The sequence below is a fragment of the Cydia splendana genome, chromosome 9 (genome assembly GCF_910591565.1).
Source record: "Cydia splendana chromosome 9, ilCydSple1.2, whole genome shotgun sequence".
Taxonomy (NCBI): domain Eukaryota; kingdom Metazoa; phylum Arthropoda; class Insecta; order Lepidoptera; family Tortricidae; genus Cydia; species Cydia splendana.
The window spans coordinates 6,000,189-6,023,479 of record NC_085968.1 but is presented as its reverse complement, the minus strand read 5'-3'; the positions used below and the strand labels follow the sequence as shown (position 1 = coordinate 6,023,479).

The 23,291-nt window shown below is 37.7% G+C and overlaps 2 protein-coding genes across 2 annotated transcripts in view; one reads left to right on the top strand and one right to left on the bottom strand.

The window, feature by feature from the left end:
• Positions 1 to 5,913: 5,913 nt before the first annotated feature.
• On the bottom strand, positions 5,914 to 22,446 carry LOC134793445 (uncharacterized). The gene is made up of 5 exons (XM_063765024.1): positions 22,308 to 22,446; positions 12,128 to 12,240; positions 10,171 to 10,319; positions 7,492 to 7,655; positions 5,914 to 6,944 (listed from the first exon to the last, which is right to left on the bottom strand). Exons 2-5 carry the CDS (start codon positions 12,224 to 12,226, stop codon positions 6,826 to 6,828), a joined length of 531 nt encoding a protein of 176 aa, XP_063621094.1. The 5' UTR covers positions 12,227 to 12,240; positions 22,308 to 22,446; the 3' UTR covers positions 5,914 to 6,825.
• The window catches only part of LOC134793441 (uncharacterized), a 29,767-nt gene continuing 26,286 nt past the window's right edge, over positions 19,811 to 23,291 (top strand). Inside the window, exon 1 of the mRNA XM_063765016.1 lies at positions 19,811 to 19,995. Coding sequence (XP_063621086.1) covers positions 19,963 to 19,995 — 33 coding nt within the window. The 5' untranslated portion in view covers positions 19,811 to 19,962. The remainder of the gene's footprint in view (positions 19,996 to 23,291) is intronic.

The following is a 23,291-nucleotide window of genomic DNA, read 5'->3' as shown; positions in this document are numbered from 1 at the left end:
GCTGAAACAAGCACGGTCGTAAATATTTTTACTGCTTCAACTGAATTCACGTGAAATTCACACACCGGGGGACGGTCGGTGTTGTTTTAAACAGGTCAAGTGCGAGCTCCCTGAAGGATCTAGTTAAACATGTCTGCATGTAAAAAGTTACGTTTTGCATATTATTTTTATTATAACTATAATTACACATTCAGCGGTGTTTACAACAGCGCTGAATATGGAGACCTTGTCAAGCGAAGTGACTTAAACATAGTATGCTAGTCTTAAGAGGGAAGTATATAACCTACGAGTATAGCACGTGATCGTCCATACAAAAAGACAAAACGTTTTTCCACTTCTTACTATTTTCCATGATTTTTTTGTATGTTATTGACATAGTGAAAAACTTTTACGTTTATAGGTTTTTCTTATTTTTAAAATTTGCAATTAAAATTTTTTTTGCGAGACTTATAGGTAAAATGAAAAAAGTACCTTTTGTCAGTAGCTATATGTACTTCCCTCATAAGGTAAGGTATCTATGGGCAAATAGTTAATAATATTTTTTTCATTCATTCATAATTAATAAACAAGTTTTAATAAAAATTGCCATAACTAATGACAGGAACAAATGCATATGAAAAACTTTCAATGCTCGAATTACATTGAACAAGCCTGGAAATGCCATGTCAATTACTGGAAAATTTCATAGAAATCCGTTCATTAACTTTTGCGATTGGCGTCGGCGCAAGCATTCACGTTTATAGTATTATTATGATAATTTTACGAAACTCCGTGGAATTGTTTCACCAAGTTTACTCAAATTTGAATCTAAATGACAATCCAACGCAAATACTTTTTTGCCGCCATTTTATCGTTTTCGTAGTTTAACTGTCTAAACGGAACGCTTTTTATGCGCCCACAAAAGGTTGCTTAAGCTGGAAATTGGTCTTCTAAATGGCTCGATACAAACAGTTTGTTCTTTAGGGTTCAGTGTCAGATGGAACCCTCTTACTAACTATACAGCTGTAACGTTCATCTGTCTGAATGCATTTCGTAAATTCGTCGGTATACATAGTCGGTTGCACCAAGCCGACTATCAAAGTAGTAATAAATTTTATATCGCAAGGCTTAATCAAATTAGTAAAATCTTTGCTAAAGTCTTCATAATTTCGTCAATTGTTTGGTGCAACTAGCCCTAAATCTTTACAGAATACATGTAGATGTAGATGTAGTGTAGGGACGCCCGGCCGGAAGCAGGCGGGCTGTCGATCGCTTGTCGCGTTCATTCAGCCCAGTTCCCTGGAGTTGGAGCTGCAGGTTACTGTCCCGGCGGCATTCCCACACTATTCTCCTCAAATCTTCTTGTTTTCCTGCAGAACAGAAGGACATCTTTGAGTTCGACGTCCTTTAGTTCGTTTTCTTCTAGTGTGTCTCTACCGAATGTATTATATCGCGGTGCCGCGTACATAGTACATTCTGCTAGTAAGTGTAAGCTGGTCTCCTCCTTTCCACAATGTGGACAGGAGGCGTCTCTACTGATTTCCATTATCTTAACGTGTCTGTTGAGAGTATTGTGACCTGTAATGATACCTGTCAGTAGTCTCAGACTGCTCTTACCTAGTTTCAAAAGATACCTGGTTCTCCTGTGGTCTATACCTTTGATCATCATCTTCGACTGTCTGCATCCAGTCTCTTCTTCCCATTCTCTCTGTGCTTTCATCTCTTTTACCTTCTCTATGACTCCCTTCGTGACATCAGCTGACATAGGCAGAGCCGGTTCCGGACCTATGTATTCCGTCTCCGCCCCTATCCTCGCCAGCTCGTCTGCTTTCTCGTTTCCCGTTACTCCCTGGTGTCCTGGTACCCATGCCACCGTGACACTTCTTTGCTTGCCTATCAAGTTGAGCTCCTCTCGGCATTCTCTCACGAGCGAGGAGGTAACTGATATTTTCTTTAGTGCCTTTAGTGCGTTACAGAATACATAGGTACTTTAAGTATGTTGCAATTATATTTTGAGTTTTCAGTTTCTCAGTGTTTGTATGTTTTGGAACGTTAGGTTAGGTTAGTTAGGTATATAGTCACTAAAATTAAAATTTTAACAAAATAGGTTTATTGCTGCTGTAACAACACAAACCACATAGTCTTTATAAAAGAAACGTTTGTCTTTTTAATAGCATAAAGGGGTACGGAACGGAACCCTCTATTTTGCGTGTTTCTTCATACGATTGGCTGTTCTTTTTATAGCCAGGGCAAAGGCTCAACAAACTCAATTTATACCATTGAAGGCTTCCAACCGGCGTCATCAAATGGTTCGTTTTATGATGGTTAGGCTTGGTTTTGGTCGTGTTTAATGAATTGCCTACAGCATTAAGGATTACAGATTACGACTTTACGACTCTACCTTTTCGGCCAACTGCCTAAGGAGGGTAGGTTTTTAAGGCGTATGTTATGTATGTGTGTCTAATTCTTTGGCAAGCTCTACAATCTGAATCTTATGACGGATGACGCGTCAAAAAAGCTTTCTTCTACGTTTTCCTAACCAGAACACGATACTGAATATACCCTTACACTGATTCTCACCATTTTTGTTACATCTTGTATATGTATAGTCGAAATATAAGTACATGCTAGTGATCCTATCTGTGGAATACAATTTCGCAGTCTATTAAATTTCAAACACAAATTCAATTATTTAACAAATTGTCGCGTAATATTCGGGCTCATTTGTATGTATAAGTTACCATTAAACTGAACCGCATTAATACCATTGGACTAAAATTCATTAAATATCCGTGGAATGGATAGAGCTAGCATTTGTTACCAATTCTATTCAGCCACTTAAAAAAGGTTTTAATGCGACAGAATTATATTACACATACGACCATTCAAATAAATGAAATCACAATAGGAAAATTAATAGCAGAGCCATTTGGCACCTGCGCCTAACCGCAATTAAATAATTTAGCTCATTTCCAAAACAAATCTCTTCTATTATTCAGTTTGACTACAATTTTAATGCTCTGATTCAGCAACTAAAATATTTTGCATTGATCTGAAACGTTAATACGGTGCCATGCGGTAATTAGCTCGACAAAATTTGTTAATTTTAGATATTGTTTCAGTCGTCTGATGACTACGTTATGGTAGCATTGTATTCTAGTACCTATTTGTACTCCTTGATCTAAATCTAAATACTAGCCGACCAAATTGAAACCTTCTTTGCATTTAGGTAATGTAGTCAATTTAATTTATCCTCAGCAAGTTGAAAATTCTCAGTAAGTAATAAAAAAAAAACAAAAAAAATATTTGAAGCTGTTTCAGTTGAAAACTTTTTTCATTTAGTAGTGTAGGACCAACAAAGATTATATTATATTCTATTCCAGGTTCTATTTAATATTTTACTGGCTTCGGCTTCGAAATTAGTTATTTTTACATACTAATAATAATTCTTATACACCATTGTGGTGTAAAAATCCAGAATCCTAAAACGGATACTTTTAACACAATTTAACTTATGTAAGAAAATGTCATCGACGTGCGTGAACTTTTAAAAATAAAACCGGGCAAGTGCGAGTCGGACTCGCGCACGAAGGGTTCCGTACCATAATGAAAAAAAAAAAACGGAAAAAAATGCAAAAAAAAACGGTCACCCATCCAAGTACTGACCACGCCCGCGCCCGACGTTGCTTAACTTTGGTCAAAAATCACGTTTGTTGTATGGGAGCCCCATTTAAATCTTTATTTAATTCTGCTTTTAGTATTTGTTGTTATAGCGGCAACAGAAATACATCATCTGTGAAAATTTCAACTGTCTAGCTATTACGGTTCGTGAGATACAGCCTGGTGACAGACAGACGGACGGACGGACGGACGGACGGACAGCGAAGTCTTAGTAATAGGGTCCCGTTTTACCTTTTGGGTACGGAACCCTAAAAATCACTTTATTTTAAATATGTGCAGCTCTTTACCGAGTAGGTACCTATAAAAGTAAAGGAATTTTGCAAAATCACAGGAACTGTAAAATGTAAATACATACAAGTAGTAGTCATTAGACTGACTAATTACTAGTGCTGATTAATCGTCACCGGTTTACATTGGTCGCGTTTCATTAGCGGCGATCTACAATAATTGGCACAATTCCGCTTTTAATCATTTTGGCAGTGTGATGTGCGGGCATTTGAATAGGGAATGTATTTGATTAATTTGGTAAATTAGTTTATGCACAAAATAATCAATAATCATAGTCACCATTATACAATTTGAAACTGCAAATACTTATGCAGAAATTAGATAAATCCAGAATCATAACATTTCGATTTCTTCGTGGTTTCTGTATTATTTAGCGAATCCTAAAAAAACATTAAGTTTGCCTCAGGAGACTTTTATATTTATTCAGCATGTTGATTAATTTATGCTAACTTTTTTTCAAACTTTCTTTGCTCTAGCTTTCAAAGGCGCGATTACGAATTTTAATGACTAGCGTCTCCGCGCTTTGTCCTACTGGCTTACGGCCGAAGGCAAGGCTTTGACCTGCCTAAGAAAGGGGACTTTTAGGCCATGTTTATTGTGGAGCCGCGCGACCCGTACTAAAATGGAAACATAAAATTCGCATGAACCCGCCGCCAAAAAGCCGCTCCCATACAAACGTTACGTTCTCATTTCAAAACGACATGTTTAAATTACATGAAACTTGGCACGAACATACAGCAACATATCTATGTCAAATACTAGTTTTTGTTGCTAAATATTTTTATACACAGAAAGAGCAAGTTAAAAAATTTGTATGTAAAACTTCTACTTACTCTAATTTCTTTGTACAGTCACCTGCAATAATATTTTACTATTCGAATTTCGAAGGCCGCAAACATATGTGACACGCTTTTAAGGGGCCCACTGATTAACAGTCCGCCGGACGGTATCGGCCTGTCAGTTGTTCGGAGCTGTCAAATTTTTGTTCTAACTGACAGGCCGATATCGTCCGGCGGCCTGTTAGTCAGTGGTCGGCTTTATGGCTTTATAAATAACATCGTGTCAGATATTTTTGCCGTCTTCGTTGTGTCACATAATTATTATTGCAAGTGGCTGTACCTACTATAGTTTTCGCTTGGGCGGTGGTTAGGTTCATGTAACTCTAAGATATAGGCGGGGAAACAGCGTACCTACGGACAAACCTGAAGTTTGTGCAGTCACTTACAATAATATTTTACGAAAGTAAGCACACATATGGGTGGAAAAATAAGTCGGGCCCTGGAGGGAAACTACCTTAAATCCTCAAGTTGGCTCATTTTACTTATAGGAGACATTCCTTTATTTTTTTAAAGTAATAAAACTGCATTCATGGATTTTTCTTTTTTTCTTCAATTTTGCTTGTCTAAAAATATTCTTGAGTACTAAATATTCGATTTTATGGATATTTTGTACGACAGACGAGTGTAAGACCTAATGTTTCTTGGAGAAATGTTATCATTAACATTAACTGTAGGTATCGACTAGTAGAAAAAAATAGCAGTGTTTATTTTTTGGAAGTTTTACTCGGTTCGATTCCCGGTTGAGACAAGCTAATTTAAAAAAAATCTTTGAATGCAGTTTGGTTTCTTTTTAAAAATAAAGGAATGTTTCCTTTAAGTGAAATGAGCCAACTTAAGGATTTAAGGTACCTAGTTTCCCTCCAGGGCCCGACATATCTTTCCACACTGATCTCACACAATTTTGTCTTTTAGATGTTTTGCACGCTACGTTGTGCAAGATATTGCAGGTACAACTCCCGACTTTTACCAATGAGTGTCTGGCGACTTCTAGATTATTTTAAAAGAGTACATATGTAAAGATCTCAAACCGCATCGCATTTTGACTCTCTTTGCTGACCCTATATCGTGTGGTTGGAAAGAGAGGTGTATATTTAAGACAACTTTTGAATTAATAGTTTTTATTGTATTAAAGATACCTGGTATAATAAAATATAACAGACTGTGCTTAGAAAAATAAATAATAACAAAAATTACACTATTGGTTTAATGGTTCTATATTCAGTGAGTAACTAGTGACGTTTCAGCTATGACATAAAGAAGACGCAAGAGGAAAGGCACATTGTTGTAGACTTATTTAAGATTAGATAATAGAGCTTCAATGGGTCAGTTAGTCTATGCCTAAGCAGCTGTCCGCGAACGACGATAGGATGTAAACCATTAGGCCTAGCCAAGTGACAAGCATTTGATATAAAACGCCAATCTAAGAGCGCGGCCACACTAGCGATTTGCGAGTGAATTGGAAGCGAGGCGAGCGCGCAGCGAGTTCGCCGCGAGCGCGCAACGAGTTCGCCGCGAGCGCGTAACGATCTCGCCGCGAGTACCTACCCAACGACTTCGCTCCCATTCCAGTATGACAGTATGCAGCGAACTCGCTGCGCGCTCGCGTCGCTTCCAACTCGCTCGCAAATCGCTAGTGTGTCCGCGCTCTATTAATGTGATATAAAATAATGTATGGTAATGATCACGTGACATTTCGTTGCATCTTACATCCTGATATATTTTTGCTTTTCTATCGGCATGTGTCGATGTAAGATTGTCATCTATGCTGGACAGGAAATGCTTGACGTGGTCGATCGTTGTATGTTGCGTTTGGTTGGCCACCACACAGTTGAACGGCAGTCTGTAGTCTGTGATTAGGACGCGTCATGGACGCCTGACCTGCCGGGCTAGCACATGATTGGCGCGACAGTATCTCGCCGCGAGATAGACTACCCACGTCCCTCTTTAATTAATACAGTTAGAAAAAAACGGGTAGTCTATCTCGCGGCGAGATACTGTCGTGCCTATCATGTGCTTGGCCTACCTACTGGAAGACTGGTTATGGCGACAAACCGCGCACGGAAAGCAGATTGTGTCGCCGTGTCGCTGTTGCTGCGAGTTGTGACTGCGCTTGTAGCCGGGCTGCGCCCGCTGCCGCTACGCATTGGGAAAACTCACCTGTGGAGAAGTGTATCAATACAATTTTGCGTTTTAAGGTTATAAATTGTATGGATCGTTCAAGGTAAAAAACAGTTCAAAACCATAACATATTGTTAAATTTGAACCGGGCTCAAAGTCTTTGCATATTTTTTGATAAGTAAGGAAATAGACCAATGCTAATTTTACCTAGTCGTATGTTTAACCTGATGCTATTTTTGCCATGGCTCATGGGATCCTGAGATCTGCTTGGCAACTAATCCCGAGAACTAGCGTAAGCACTAGTTTTTACGTAAGCGACTGCCATCTGATCTTCCAACCCAGAGGGAAAACTAGGCCTTATTAGGATTAGTCCGGTTTCCTCACGACGTTTTCCTTCACCGAAAAGCGACTGGTATTTATTAAATTTAATGATATTTCGTACATAAGTTCCGAAAAACTCATTGGTATACGAGCCGGGGTTTGAACACGCGACCTCCGGATTGTAAGTCGCACGGTCAGCACGCTCTTACCGCTAGGCCACTAGCGTCTGCCAATAGATTATAATTATTAAAAAAAAAACACTAACCGATGGTATTCCAACATTGCACCACATCCCCTCCTTCCTCCCCCTCATTGTAGCAGTCGATTATGCGCTGCTGGTAATCGGGGCACACGGGCTCCATACTCGACATATTAGAGGACCGCATCTCTATGCGGCGCACCAGTGAGTTGATGTCATCTACCGTTATTCTGGAAGGAGATTAATGATCTGATATGTACTATTAAAAGTCACGCCAAATATCGTAAATTCCTACATCCAAAACTTAAATGATTTTCTAAATTGCCCTCATACACTAAACATTAGGTAGGTACTTAATTTAAAGAAATACGAACTATTCAAGTTAAACACTGTAATTTCTAATATAAATAATATAATGTAATGTGTTTAATTTTTCTTTGTTATTTCTCATCTAATTAAAAACAAACTGTTGTAGCAAATTCTAAGATGCGGCAAACAATCTTAAAAGGTGATTATTCGAAAGCTAATTAATTATTTGTATATACGAGTAATTTATAAAGACATAAGTATATTGTGTCTTTATAAATTATAAACAAATGTTTCACCATTGAAACATTCATAGAATCCATATTCTAACCAGCATCAAAAAGAATAGATAGTATAGAGGGGTCCTGTCATTGTAAATTTTGTAGTCACAGTAAATTTACTGCCATCTATCAACACACGACTAAAGCTAAAAACGAAAACGTATAGAGTTATCAAAAAATGTATATATATGGATAAATGATTTTATTATTTTTATATCATTTTGATCCATGTTCATTCACTGATATCTATGTGTTAAAATTGTTAAATATGAAACGGTGTCGTCGCGCCATCTAGCCGAGGATAGGCTAAAGGTGTGTGCGCCATCTATTCGAGAATGACTTTTACTTGAATTCCGAGGCACGTTTTTTCCTTAGACTTTATTCGTCTTATACGAAGTTACATATGTCTTTGCCAGCATCTTATAACAAGCGACCACGTGTTAATTTAACACACCTATTAATTTAGCCGCCATCTATGATTAAATAGAAGAACTACAGCGACATCTTCGAGCCCTAGCGTAAATAACAAGGAACGTAGTTAATACGGCTCAAACTCAACCATAAAGCTACAAGTAAACGCCGCTAGATGGCAGCATGTGCTTAAAATCAAAGAGGTATTGTATTGACCGTCGGATTGCTGAAGAGATGGTAAGAAAAAAAAAACGGTAAGTAGGTAGTTTAACAGCTGAAATAGATGGCGCTAAACTACCAGCAACACTCTTGACCTGACTATGAATGGTCCTTATATACCTATTTGCAATGAGGCCAATGAGGTTTACGAATTGGCGCCTTTTTCGTTTTCTTTGATGATAAGCATGATAACGCAATAATTTATAATTATATTATTTTTTATTATTATCATTTTCTTTATTTATTTGAATTCTTAGGCTAGGTTATTTATAATATGAATTTAAAAGTAAAATATAAAAACACTTACCAAACAATAAAAAATACATATAAATACATTATAAAAAACCTAACCTAGGGTGCCGCCGGAAGCGGGGCAGGGCCCAAGCTGCCGGTGGTCAGGGCCGCAGAGTGAGGAACCGACGTACTATATTATACGCGCCGTGTCCAAAATTACCGCCTTCTGCATCTGACCCTTGATCCAACCACCCAGCGAGAGTCTCGCTGAGGTGTTGATCGAGACTCTTCGCTATGAGACCGTTCGCTGACACGACTATCGGAACAATGATCGTCGAGTCAACACCCACATGGCGGTAATCTCGTGAGCTGGTACTTACTGGACTTGTCCTTCTCGGCCTTCCACGAGATTCTCATCATGGGGGATGGTGACGTCGGCGAGCACGGCCCGGCGCTGCGATCGGTCTATCAGCACGATATCAGGCTTATTGGCAACAATAGTCCTGTCAGTGATGATAGACCGATCCCAATAGAGCGCGGCACGACCATTTTCGAGAACTGGTGCAGGTGAGTACTTGTAGTACGGCACTTCGCGGTCCACAAGGCCGTATAGGAGAGCAAGCTGCTGGTGAATAATTCTGGCTATGTCTGTGCAAGTACTCGCCGTTAGCAAGATGAGAACAACCGGAGATAATATGCCTGAGTGACTCTCCGGGACGGCGTCATGCCCGACAAATGTCGACCGTACCGTCCTTCAGGATATATCTCCGGTAGTTATTCGTCATAATAACTTTGTCCGAAATTGCACAGGCAAAACCCTCGGTTTCTCCGAAGAGGTCCCTGAATCGTAGCCAGTTCACCGACGCGGGCAAGTCTACATCGGGTCCCATGAGGGCCTTGTAGAACCGCCCGTGTAGCTGCTTATCCTTCCATACCGCCTTGCGGTCCTCGGTGCTTAGTACTACAGGTTTGCGCCAGTTCTCGTTTGCCAAGGAGAGCGGCGTGAGGCCCCTGTCTGCTGCCACCACATCACGATGCATCCCACAATCGTTGTTGAGAAAATAATTCCTGAGATTGTACACCTCACGGTTGTGGAGATTTTTGGCGTTTAGAAAGCCGCGACCTCCACATTTCCGTGGGATGTACAATCTCATAACAGACGAGCGTGGGTGTAGCATACGGTGTGTGGTGAGCAGCTGTCGGACCCTACGATCCAGGGCATCCAGCTCGGTCTGAGTCCATCTTAGTATGCCAAAGGAGTATGAGAGTAGGAGCAAGTGAATTGCTGTCTCACTTGCTCCTCTCCGAGTGCGTCTCATCCAGACACTTCATCTTTTCTGTGAGTATCTTCTCCTTGAGATCCTCCCGTGGTGGCTTGCGCGTCACTGGCGGCGCTGACGCCGCTCCTCCAGCGAGGGTAGCGTCTTCAACAAGCCGTTCTACCTGAAAACGGCAAATGGTTTAAGATATATAATTCAGCCTATACATACGTCCCACTGCTAGACACAGGCCTCCTATCATGCGCGAGAGGGCTTGGGCTAAAGTCCCCACGCTAGCCTAATGCGGATTGGGGACTTTACATACACTTTTGAATTTCTTCGCTGATGTATGCAGGTTTCCTCACGATGTTTTCCTTCACCGAAAAGCTAGTGGTAATATAAAATGATATTTCGTACAATAATAAGTTCCGAAAAACTCATGGGTATGAGCCAGGATTTGAACCCGCGACCTCCAGAGTCGGACGTCATATCCACTCGGCCACCACCGCTTGGCAAGATAAGATAATAGAAGATTACATAATATATTGAAAATTATTCTGGCTGAAATATGATACGTGAAAACCCATTGAGCTGTAGAGCGTACAGTATAAAGCAGTATAATAGGTGCAGTCAGGTGCAGAGAAAAGGTACCCCCTCCTGTTTAGAAATTTGTATGAAAAAGATGCCAAGCTAATTGTTTCTGACTGTTCATGCACTATAAATGAAAATGAAAAATGAAAAAGCGTTTATTAATAAATAACATGCTGCTTCGTTCATTGATGAAAACAAGCTAGAGTCCTACAAAATCTAATTAGTCTATCAGTTCCATTATAAAATACATTGGTTACCTAATTTTTTTAGGCCAATTAAACAAAAAGTTATAAAAATATATAATGACTAATTATTTTGTGTGTCGTCACGACGTGCTACACTGTCTGTGTAGAGTGACGTCACGTACCCCCACTTCCGAAATTTGACGTGCTTTAACTTTGTAATTTTTTCTTTCATCAAAAAAAGAAAAACCGTAAAAAGTGACCGATATTTTTTGGTAATCTAATTATACTAATATTTTCCGTCCGTCCGTCTAAGCTTACTTTTCACTTGAATAAGGAAAAAAAGTTAAGGAGTGTCAGGATAAATGTCATATTTTCATGACAATTTGACATTGTTACACTTTTTCATTGTAAATGTAGAGCTAGCTGAGTCCGACTCTACCTAATACTACTTTTTATAGGGTTCCGTACCAACCCAGGTAGGGGTAAAAACGGGAACATATTACTAAGATTCCGCTGTCTGTCTGTCCGTCCGTCTGTCAGTCTGTCACCAGGCTGTATCTCATGACCCGTGATAGCTAGGCAGTTGAAATTTTCACAGATGACGTATTTCTGTTGCCACTATAACCAGGCGTGGCTCACTCCGCGATTTCGTCGCTTTGCAACCGGTAGCTAGAAGTACATCCGTCCCACACCAATTTTGGTGGCTAGCCATAAGCCGTGCGTGGCGCTGTCGCCACCTAGCGGTCATATCTCTGTCCTAATCGTAACAGACGCGTTTTGTTAGAGTGAATCTTCTGTACCTACTTAGTACTATTATTTATTCTGTGCTATTAACAACAAGTGGGCGTTTTCTAAAATAAATATCGAAAACCTGTTCTCACAGATCCTGGTGTTTTTGGGTTCTTTCAACTCAGAATCACTAGCATATTCAATTCTGACGATAAAATAAAATGTCCCAAAAATTTGTATGAAAATTGTACGTTCCACTACGTCACGCACATAGAAGTGAAAAATTTCTTCATACTAAAACGTGACGTAATGGAATGGACATTTTGGGACATCTTTTTTTAATGGGGGATGGAGAATGCTGTCGATTCTGAGTAGAATGAGCCCAAGAACGTCCAAATTTGAAAGAATCAGGTTTTCAATATTTATTTTAGAATACTAAAAACAGAATATAATAATAACGGCCGGTTTTTTTTAAAGAGGCTCTCACCATTTTGTTGGAGATGCTGATGTGGGGGTCCTGTTCGTCCGTTGGTGGCGCCTGCGGTCGGGAGAAGTGCGAGGCGCGGACGGACTGCCCGCTGCCCATTGTGGACTCTAATGCTGTGGAACAAGGTTCTTTATCGATTAACAACACATGGATCGAATGCAAACTCATGCTGCCAATTGTCAACTCTTAATTCTGTGGAATACGATTATGGGTAAGTAATTTGAAAGAAAACTGAAATTAACTGCACTCTTAAGTATAAAAGTTTCTTGATATGAATATCAATTCTGTTATTGTCTAAGCCTATTTGTCATAGTTATGGAAGGTTGAGGCAGAGATACATATAACTTCTATTCTTTTTGGTTGAGGTAAGGAAAACAATCTCCATGTATCAAAAAGTGTCCGTCAATAAACTTTAAATAGGTGGCGCTACAATACCTAAAATAATTGATAAAAAAATTCAAATCATTGACAGCGCACTTCACTCCGTCAATAACGCCTACGTTTTAAGCTACTCTAGCGCTACTCTGGAGAGATTTGGAACTATTATTTACAGGTAACTGCAGGACACTTTTACAACCGTTTTACCATAATAGATTTCGCTTCTTTTACTCTATACTACATGCCACATGGTCATAATATATTAGCTCTGTCAAATCATTTTACTCTTGCGATAACGACTTCTGTTTATGGGACAAAGAAATTTTTGGTTCAATCAATACGTCACCAAAATAAGTTTGATATTGGTGAAATAAAACCCCGTTCGGACTATACAAGAATTATGAAAAAACTATACTAAACTTCTTTAGATAATACCTACTTGATTATTCATAATATCATAATTATTGCTAAAATCCCCCTGGGTTTACTATACATATTACATAATCTTAATTAGGTATACTCTTAAAAACTTTGTCTAAACTCCACTTATCATACAAAGTTTGAATTTCATCAGGTATGTATTGTGCCTAAAGGGGCCCACTGATTAACTGTCCGCCGGACGGTATCGGCCTGTCAGTTAGAACAAAATTTTGACAGTTCCGAACAACTGATAGGCCGATACCGTCCGGCGGACTGTTAATCAGTGGGCCCCTTAAGTGCTTATATAACCATTTGATTGATCAACCTTAGTTACATTTTTATAATTTTGAGATAAAAATATTGGCATTTATTCTATTTCGGTTAACTCTACTATTACTAATGAATCTACCCTAATTGATTGAACGTGACGAATGAATCTTATTTTTATAAGATGGCTAAAGGAACCGCTTATACCTTAGTAGGTGTACCTATCTATACAATTGATGAACGAAGATGCCTCATAGAATTATGCAAATATGAGCAAGCATGTCCGTTTGGGTCCCAGCTACCTTGAACTTTTCGTGACGATGCCCCGATACTATCGCTGTGATGCTCACCAAAGCCATATCTATCTACAATAGTTCTCATAAACTTATTGCGTTACAAAAGTATTATTACCACTGCTAACTGTGAGAATCGCCTCGAGCATGCCAATATAAATATGACTCTAAGATTCGTAAGAAAATAACTACTTTTTTAACATTACTCGATTGTATTGGATTAATTTTTTTAGTAATTACAGAAAAGCCAAGAAGATTGCAAACTTTATTGATAAAACAACCCCACAATGCAGCGTAGATAAGCATCCATCAACAAAACCCTATGATCTGGTTAAGATTAAAGAAAACCGTTGGATGCGCTGCGAAGCTCTAAATAATGTACGTCTTACGGCTGGGAAGTAGGAATGTGATAATGATTAACCTATTGGAGTTCACCGATCTTGACCGAGACCTATAGGACAGGTTACTAGCTTACGTAAGAACCCTAAGGCGATTAAAAAAAACGAAAAGGCAATTGGAATTTACACACATCCTATCGCAACTTTGAAAAATGTTTGATGATGTTACGTGTTACATTTGCCAAATTTTGATTTGACCGAACGCGTTTTTCTTAAAAAACCGCTTTTTTATATAAACTTTTGAAAAAAAGCATAATGTAAAACTATTGGAATAGATTATGTTATAATGTGACCTGGAAAAAACGCATTTGTTCAAATGAAAATTTGGCAAATAAAACATACCAAGAAATGTTTAGAGATTGCGTTGGGTAACCATTCACATTAGCAATTGATGGCATATGCCAGAAATTTGAATGTGTTGGATCCAAGTGGGAAAATAATTCCCTTTGTACATTCATGACAAAAATGTCACGTTTCGAATTTTTGCAATTGATGGCATATGGAAGAAATTGTTATGCAAGTATGCCAGCTACCGTTATACTGTTGTTATAATGTATTTATGTATTCCTAGTAGTCCAATGTTTCTGGAAGTAATACAACATTAACAGTATCAAAGTAATACAACAATACAACCACTGGTGCGCCTGAGCATGGCTTTCAAGCAGTGGGAACTGTAATCTAGCACGGTATCAGTGATCGGTATCATAAGCCACAAAGCATGGCATACTATTAGCATGACTAAAATGGCTTACGTTTTTTACGCTTTTAGTAAGCGACGTTTTGACATAGAACTTTATCTAGACATACGCTTCTTTCAATTTAAAACTATAGGGAATATGACGGATGTGGTTTTTATTTTTTATTTCAATATATTTCAAGTCCTAATGGATAGTGTGTTTTTCCTATACGTAATCTTATATTTTAAAGTACCTACCTACCTAAAGTTGTCATCTAAATAAGATCTGTACCTATTACTGATCCCAATGTATGTTTAATATTGCTTACAAGAATCCTTTATATAACAAATATTTGTTGTAGTTATTGAAACTAACTAGGTGTTGAAAACAATTCAAGTAGTTAACTTCTTTTTTAGACGCGGATATGCCAAATTACGTAGAAACTAATTTTAAACAGACCCTTCAAGCTCACCATAACTAATAGTTTACATTCGATCACGACCTGACATGACACCTTAATAGGAGTTTACTTGATTGATGCCACCGAATAGATAATTAATATTGTTAGATTGTTACTATTTTATCTTCCTGATATGTATGACTAGAAGGTTCTATGACGTCGTCGATGGGCTTGTATTTGCTCGTACAGTCAGCAGCAGATGTTGCTAAGCGGGCCAGGTGTTCAAAATGATCTTGAAGCAACTTTATTGTTAAGAGAATAAGAGCGTGTCAAGGTAATTTTGAACACTTCGCTCGCTTAGCAACTTCTGCTGCTGACTGTATCATCATAATTTATATGATACGAGCTTCTGACCGCGTCTTCGTCTGTGTGGTATGATAAATGATGATGATTGCCTTCCTCGGGCCTCAAACTATCTCTGTACAAAATTTCATCTAAATTATTTCAGCGGTTTAAGCGTGAAAATGTGTCAGACAGACATATTTATTTTTGCATTTTTGATGGTGGATGGTGGATTACCGTCGCTCATGGACACCTGCGACACCATAGGCCCCACCATGGACCATGGGTCCCAACACAGGGTCCCAAGTAAAGTGCGCTGGGGAGTAAGTACGCTCTTTTCTTGAAGGTTTGAATGTGGTCGAGCCATTAATAATCGAATGTGTGTCTTTATGTAATGGTCTCTTCTCTCTAAATTTCTCTCATCAAATTTCGGTCTTAAATAAACAATTTTTAGTACAGTCAGCGGCAAAAGTGCGCGAGGTGTTCAAAATTATCTTGACACGCTCTTATTCTCTTAACATTAAAGACGCGTCAAGATCATTTTGAACACCTCGCTCGCTTAGCAACTTCTGCTGCTGACTGTACATACTACAATGGGTAGGTACCGTAAAATGTAATGTGATTTTGATAGCACACCCAGTGCAAGTGTTATTTTAAACTTCAAACTTCTATGAAATTATGATTTCTCTGTCAATAATTCTAACCAATCGATGTGCTCATTTATTTCTCTGAAAATCACACCCAAATAATACTTCTAACTTTGTGATGAAGGTCAAGGATGTTCTATGCAATAAACTTTACTTTCATGAAATTAGGCTTTATTTATACCGTTACATCATATGATTTCCCCAGAGAGTTAAGTCTGTTGTTGTTCCTGCAATCGGGATGTCTTGTAAGGTTGCAAAAAAAAGACAAACCACCAATTACTTGTGTGGGTGTAATAAAAACTATTGTAAATTCGCCCATGCAGCAATTACTCGCCACCAAAGTGCTTCTCAAAACTATTTAGGGTTTTATTTTCGTAGATCGTGCTCCTTTTTTGGAGTGAAAACTTCTTTAGCGGCGCTGTGCACTTTTTGTGATCGGAAAAGAATATTAATCTCGCGACAGCGTAAGACGTAAGACGCTTCGTAAGACGGACACGTGACCTGATCGAAAAACTGTTACAATGTCATTGAGTTTTCACTTCTGCCGGCACTCCCGGAGTGCAACCCGTTGTTTTTTTTTCTTTTTTTCTTGTTTTTAAGTATGCCTTTAATTAAGAGGTCTACATTTATTTATTTCTTTATTCTCATCCACTTATCTATTATTGAGGCGCTGTCTTAGAAGTTTTGCAATCCAAAATTATGTAAGCAAACCAAACTGCATTTTAAGTAGTTTGGCGAGTAACTTTAAAATTGATTATATATATAGGCCTTAAAAAAAATTTTTTTTTTAGTGTTAATCGTACGTATTATTTAGGTTTTTAATTTAAATTACGTATGTGTACGATTTATTATATTGATCCTTATTATATGACGGTTTTAGGTCTAAAGGGGCCCACTGATTAACAGTCCGCCGGACGGTATCGGCCTGTCAGTTGTTCGGAACTGTCAAAATTTTGTTCTAACTGACAGGCCGATACCATCCGGCGGACTGTGAATCAGTGGGCCCCTTAACCCCGTTTTATGAATAAATATGTGATATAGGTATGTTAGTTCGTTCAACGCCTAAAATACCATTTTTTTATTTTATTTGTTAGAGCTACTTAGGGGCTGTCCATAAATTACGTCATCGATTTTTGACGATTTTTGACGATTTTTGACCCCCCCCCCCCTATAATCATCCAAAAATCATGCTTCAAATGACCCCATTTCCTCCTACTTCATGCTACCGTCATCCGATGTCCAGACCCCCCCCCCCCAATTTCAAATGACGTAATTTATGAATAGCCCCTTAGCATCGTTTCCGCGAATCTCAATCCTTTTCCGATTTATTTAAAGGCCACATATCGTAACGTTAAAATAAACATGCTGTAATATCCAATAAGCACACGCGTGACTCATGAGAAGACGGTTGCTTATGTGTTATACAAAGTCATAAAATTATACACCCTCTCATGGTGACCTTATTTTTAGGACAAAAATTACGACCCACTCTTGGTGATTTTATTTCTTAAATAATTGTTTTAATGTTATTACTAAATTGCTGTCATACTACTATTATTTTGTATGATGATATCATGGAAAACAAACTGATGATCACAATATAAATTCTAAAGAAGTGAAATTAATATTGTGAGATAATCATCAACAATAATATATAAGCGCGTCTAGAAATTGAATTGGGGTAAACTACCAGTGAATGACGCTATAAATTTTATTTTGAGGCAGCAGTAGTGATGTTTCTACAAAATTAGTGACTTGGACTGGTACTTTTCCAGTTTCAAGAAAGGAAACCTCTTTAGAAAGTTCGTTCCTTGCTAAGCTGAAGAAGGTAAAAATTTAAAGCTTCTAATTTTGGTGATCCGATGATGTTTTATGGTAAAACTCTCCAACGAATCGTATGACGATTGATAGCGGATTATGCTCTTCCAAACATGCCTCGCTTGCTTTGTCAAATAAGGCTTCCAATTATTACAACAAAATACAATACCTAGTGTTTTTATAACAATCATTGTGTCGCGTGCATTCTGTACAAGTTACCGGGAAGTCTAAATTAGGAAGCCTAGAATTAAAAGTTAATCGGTAAAATGTTGTCTCGTTAAAATTGTTGAACATGAATAATGCCAAGTATTTTAATAATTATGCAGAAATGTAGTAAAAACTTTAGTAAAAAGATGCCGCGAATGAATAACGAGATCCGTTAATTGTTTGGTCGTTGGTACTTTGAAGGAAAATGTAGGCGTATGTACTTATCACGGGAGATAAGAGGTGTTATATCTTGATAAAGAAGTTTAATTGGATGCAGACTTAGGGCTCATTTAGACGGTGGGAGAAGGTGGGAGTTTCATTACATTGCGGTTTTTGATCAGTCGGTTGAATTGGACGTAACCAACAGTCCGCAATGTAACTAAAATCACATGCGAGTTCGCGCGCAGTCTACATAAATCTGCCCACCTTAACGTGAAATATTACATTTAGACAGCAAATTAAATACAACCCATTAAATAATAGATACTGCAAATCTTACTTAATTGCTTTAAAGCCGAACTACACCAAATGAGTAATGCAGTATGTCACCATGTCGCTGTATAAAATGGCGCGTGCAGACGTCGGTTGTAATGTATGGTTATAATGTAAGCTGTCACATAGCTTTCGTTGCGTGCTCCACGCATTATGTTAGGGATGGTTAGGGAGTCTTAGCTGTGCTATATACGCATCTGCATTATGCAATCTACACTGGAGAATTACTTAATTATTGTTATGAATATGTTCAGTTAGAATGTGACGTTTCCGGTTGAAGAAATATATTTCTTATTACTGGTGACTCGATTTTTAATAGAGAAGCTGAGCCGCTGAAAAAGCGAAAAGGATTGTTCGTATGGTCAGGTCAGGCTCATATTTTGCCTCCTGAATTATAGAAGCAATCATTTTGTTTTGGAGATTTAATCTTCCATATTTTTCTTTCGGCCCAGCGTACGTCACAAGGAAAAAAAATATTATACGCAAATCCAAAACTGCGTAATAGCTAATAAAAATAATGAAATAAATAAACGTATGTTTGTCAGAACACCTAGTTCTTATAATATAAATAAAGCTTTAAATTATTCAAAGTAAATAGGTATTTAATTTAAAATTCTCGAATATTTAAGATTAATTTCGAAATAAAACCTAATCATGATTTAAATACCCCTATTGAAAATTACCCACAGACACCTAAGAAGTAATTTGATTAAAATAGTTAAGTTATAATTAATTACGTAAAACAGTAGAAAATTGAAAATGTCGCGTCCACTGCCGCTTTGCGCAAATAACACAACAAGAGCCTTTAGAACGATTGTCAATGTACTGCGAACTAAGGTCAAGTGTAAAGATGCGCAGAACTGGTTTGAGGCGTACAGCGTAGATGCAGCGGTTAGACTTTTATAAAAAACGCACGCTCATACGATTATAGGTAAATAACAAAACACTTTACTGCCACTGCGCAGCCCCATGCTTAAAAATACAATAATTATATGTACATACCTATATGATTATTAGCGTTGTAGGTTGTAGGCGTGTAATTTATTATTCTTAAGAAATGCTGAAATGAAATGCTTGAAAACTGAGCCGTTTCCATGAGGATGTTGGCACCGTCTATCGTGCTTTATATTTAATTTAATACATATTTTAAAAAATTGATAATTGAAATAACGAATATAATAAGGAAGATAGGATTGGCCTAAAAACAAATTTAGGAAACATAGGTATAGGTACCGAATATAAAAAAAAATATTTTTTTCAACATGAAATAAAAGTAGACAAGGTTAAGTCGCATTATACCAATAGAAAGTTAAAATAACGCCACGACAGTAAGATCCCAAAAATCGCACACCAGAAAAACCGCGCGTTTATTTCCAACCGGCCACGCCGTATACCGGCGCGCTGACGTCACCGGAGGCTGCGCGCGGTATATACGAGATGCTCACAGGTGGATCCTCAATCCTTTCTGTGACTCGCGTGAGACCAGTGAACCGACCATGCTACGATTTGTGACACTTTGCGCGGTTGCGGTGAGTAGCCATTTTTGAATTTTTTTTATTTTTTTTTATAGGAAGTAGCCATTTTTGAAAACTTTTTTAAGTTTTTTCTATAAGTAGGCTGAATAGATTTCAAGGTACATATATCATTTAAGTCGGTGAATAGACTATATGAAGGTTAATTTTAACCTTTAAACCGATGACCATAAAATAACTCTTAGATTTGGTTTTACAAGATTTTCCAGGAATCTTTGATAAGTAATTAGATATATAAAACGGAACTAAATAAAATTAATTCTACTCATAATATATTAACAAATTATTAAGAGTTCAAACTAAAAGCATCTATGTAATCTAGTACATTATAAAATTGACAATATAATATGAAAATAGCATTCAGTGTTTATTTTATTTCATTATCAATAAAATATTCAAAGTAAACTTTAATAATCCTACAAAGAAGCCTGCATCAGAACTTAATGACTCCATCTCCACAACAGGTTTTTTAACGTCAAAGGGACAGTATTATGCTTTATACTTAGAGTACCTGGAAGTATGGCAAAGTGATTCATTCCAGATATTTTTGTAGGCAGATTGACTGTATAGTTAACAAAAATTAAGCATTGGATTTGGATCAACGCAATATCTAGTCACTATGATTGATTTCTCATCAACATTAGTTATCTCACTTGACAATAGCTTAATTCTAATAAGGCTATCTCTGGGTTAAAAGTTCAACCAGCAAAACTATATGGAGCCTAGGTATATACTTCATATTATTTCACATTTGAACATTCCTATCGAACAAAATCAGGTGAGTCAAGAAGAAGATTATAGATTGTAACAATGCTTTAACAGTGAATGTGTTAAAGTTTAACACATTCACTTCTAAGAACACACTAGGTGTTAATTTTGTATTGGAAATGAGGCGCTAGGCACTGAAAGTGATAAAACTCTTCCTCCTACTCAGATGTTCCTTTTCCTCGTACCACACACAATCTTACCATAAGTAATTTTAATCTGTCATTGATATTGATGTTTTTGTGGACTGCTGTAGATATTATTTTCTTAAAACGGAGCCCTAAAAGTACTTTCCCGTACCTCAATCCTTCTTAATCACAGACAGATTCGCTAGAATTATCATATTTATATTCATCTTCAAAGCAATCATTCAAATCAAAGGATAGCTCATTGTTTATTCCGCATGCATTTCTTGGTATATATTATGGTCTCGGCATCAGAAAGCTCACGCAAGGTCTTTTTAGGGTTCCGTACCCAAAGGGTAAAAACGGGACCCTACTACTAAAACTCCGCTGTCAGTCTGTACCAGGCTGTATCTCATGAACCGTGATAGCGAGGCAGTTGAAATTTTCACATAATATTATGATGTATTTCTGTTGCTGCTATAACAAGAAATACTAAAAACAGAATAAAATAAATATTTAAGTGGGGCTGCCATACAATAAATGTGTTTTTTTTTTCGTTTTTTGGGTGGGACGGAACCCTTCGTGCGCGAGTACGACTAACACTTGGCTGGCTTTATTATAAAGCTCGACATGCAAAAGGAAATCGTGTTTGGCTTTTGTCAATACAAAAATTGCGAAGTTGAGAATTAATACGAAATTCCCGTTTCAGGGTCTCTTTCAAATATGAGTGACTATTACGAGTATTATTTATTATAAGCTACTACAGACCAGTGATCAATAGCCCTAAAAGATCTGACTGCTTGTGGGGCATACCACAAATAAAATATACTTTGTCGGGGGCGTGACGCGTATGGCAGCTACCTTAATAGCCGGGTCCACACAGAGCGATCATACGCGCGAGGCAATTTCCTCGCGCACAAAATGGCCAGTGTAGACGTGCCTCGCGCGCCGCCTCGGCCGAGAAAGCTGTATCATATATATATATATATACCTATATATATATATATATAGAGTCAGACCAAGAAAAGTCAGCTGCGCTCTTGATAGCCCACGCGGTGCAAGTGTTGTAAATACGTCATAATTTCATAGAAGTATGACGTTTAAATTAACACTTGCACTGAGTGGGTTATCAAAATCGCTGCAGACTTTTCTAACTCTATATATACTTACCGTTGAATTTAAATCTAAGTTATCAAACGTTACCATGCCAAATATCGGCTTCTCAGCTTTATTAGAAGTGTTAAAAATACCGTCACGTACCGGACACTTTTCTGGAATGCCCGTCGCGGAGTACCCAACTGGCGTAAAGTGGCGCCGAATAGAGCAAAGTGGCGTTCTGTCTGAGGCTAGGACTCCCTTTGCGGTCACTGAGCCAGTGAAATATATAATGTACAAAACTATATTAACATAAAGACTTACCTAATCTAATTTCGAACGAAACTCTTCTCCAAATATCTTACTCGGACAGTGTTTTTCATAAAACACAATCATTTAAACAAAAATATTACATTTTCCTACTAAATATTACAAAAAATTTACAAACGTCACTGTTGCCACATTCTTGCCAAAGTCTGACAAAGTCATAGATATAATATTCAAAGTCTAATACAAAAGTGACAAAATATAAAGAAGGTTTATTATAGAACGTTATAGTTTATTTTCATATTATGTAACCTTATTGGACCTTCGAAAAATGACTAAACGACTGGACTATGATTGCATAGTCCATCGGATCTATTAATTCCCATATATAATCATTCAAAATCATTACGTAGTTAAAAGTCAATTTTACCAGCCAACATGAAGAAACAACTCAATATTTGCATTAGTTAGCTTTGCCACTCCTGTGAATAAAATACAACTATCTCACCAGTTTTTGAAGAATGAAGAGAGCCTTTAAGAGCTCTTGTGGTGAAAATAATATGATGAAACCTTCCAACATTTCAAATTATGCACGAGCTAACATAAAACCATATGCACCTGCAGTTGTTTCAGACAACAAAAGGGCGAGAAATTCATACGCGCGCTTGACACGGTTAAAGGGTCCTTTCAAGTTTGCAAATTTATCAGCGCTATCTCGAAACCCTTAACCCAATCACAAAAAGGCTATTATTGCTTAAACAGAATTGTTTTCTGTAAATGGTATTTAATGTGACAATACGTCGTATATAATATATGTATAGCCAAAACAACATAGCATGTGAAGCGAGTTTTTACCGGCAAGAGTGCAGAGTCGTTAAAAATAACGACTGGGCTTGCAAAAAAATGGTCAGGGATTTTTTCCTTATGCTATTGTCTTTAAGTAAACATACATAAACAACTATTTAATAGCAAATTTATAAAACAGTTAAAAAAATATATGGTTGTCTGTAAAGTCGGTTTACGGACGATAATTTTGCGTGA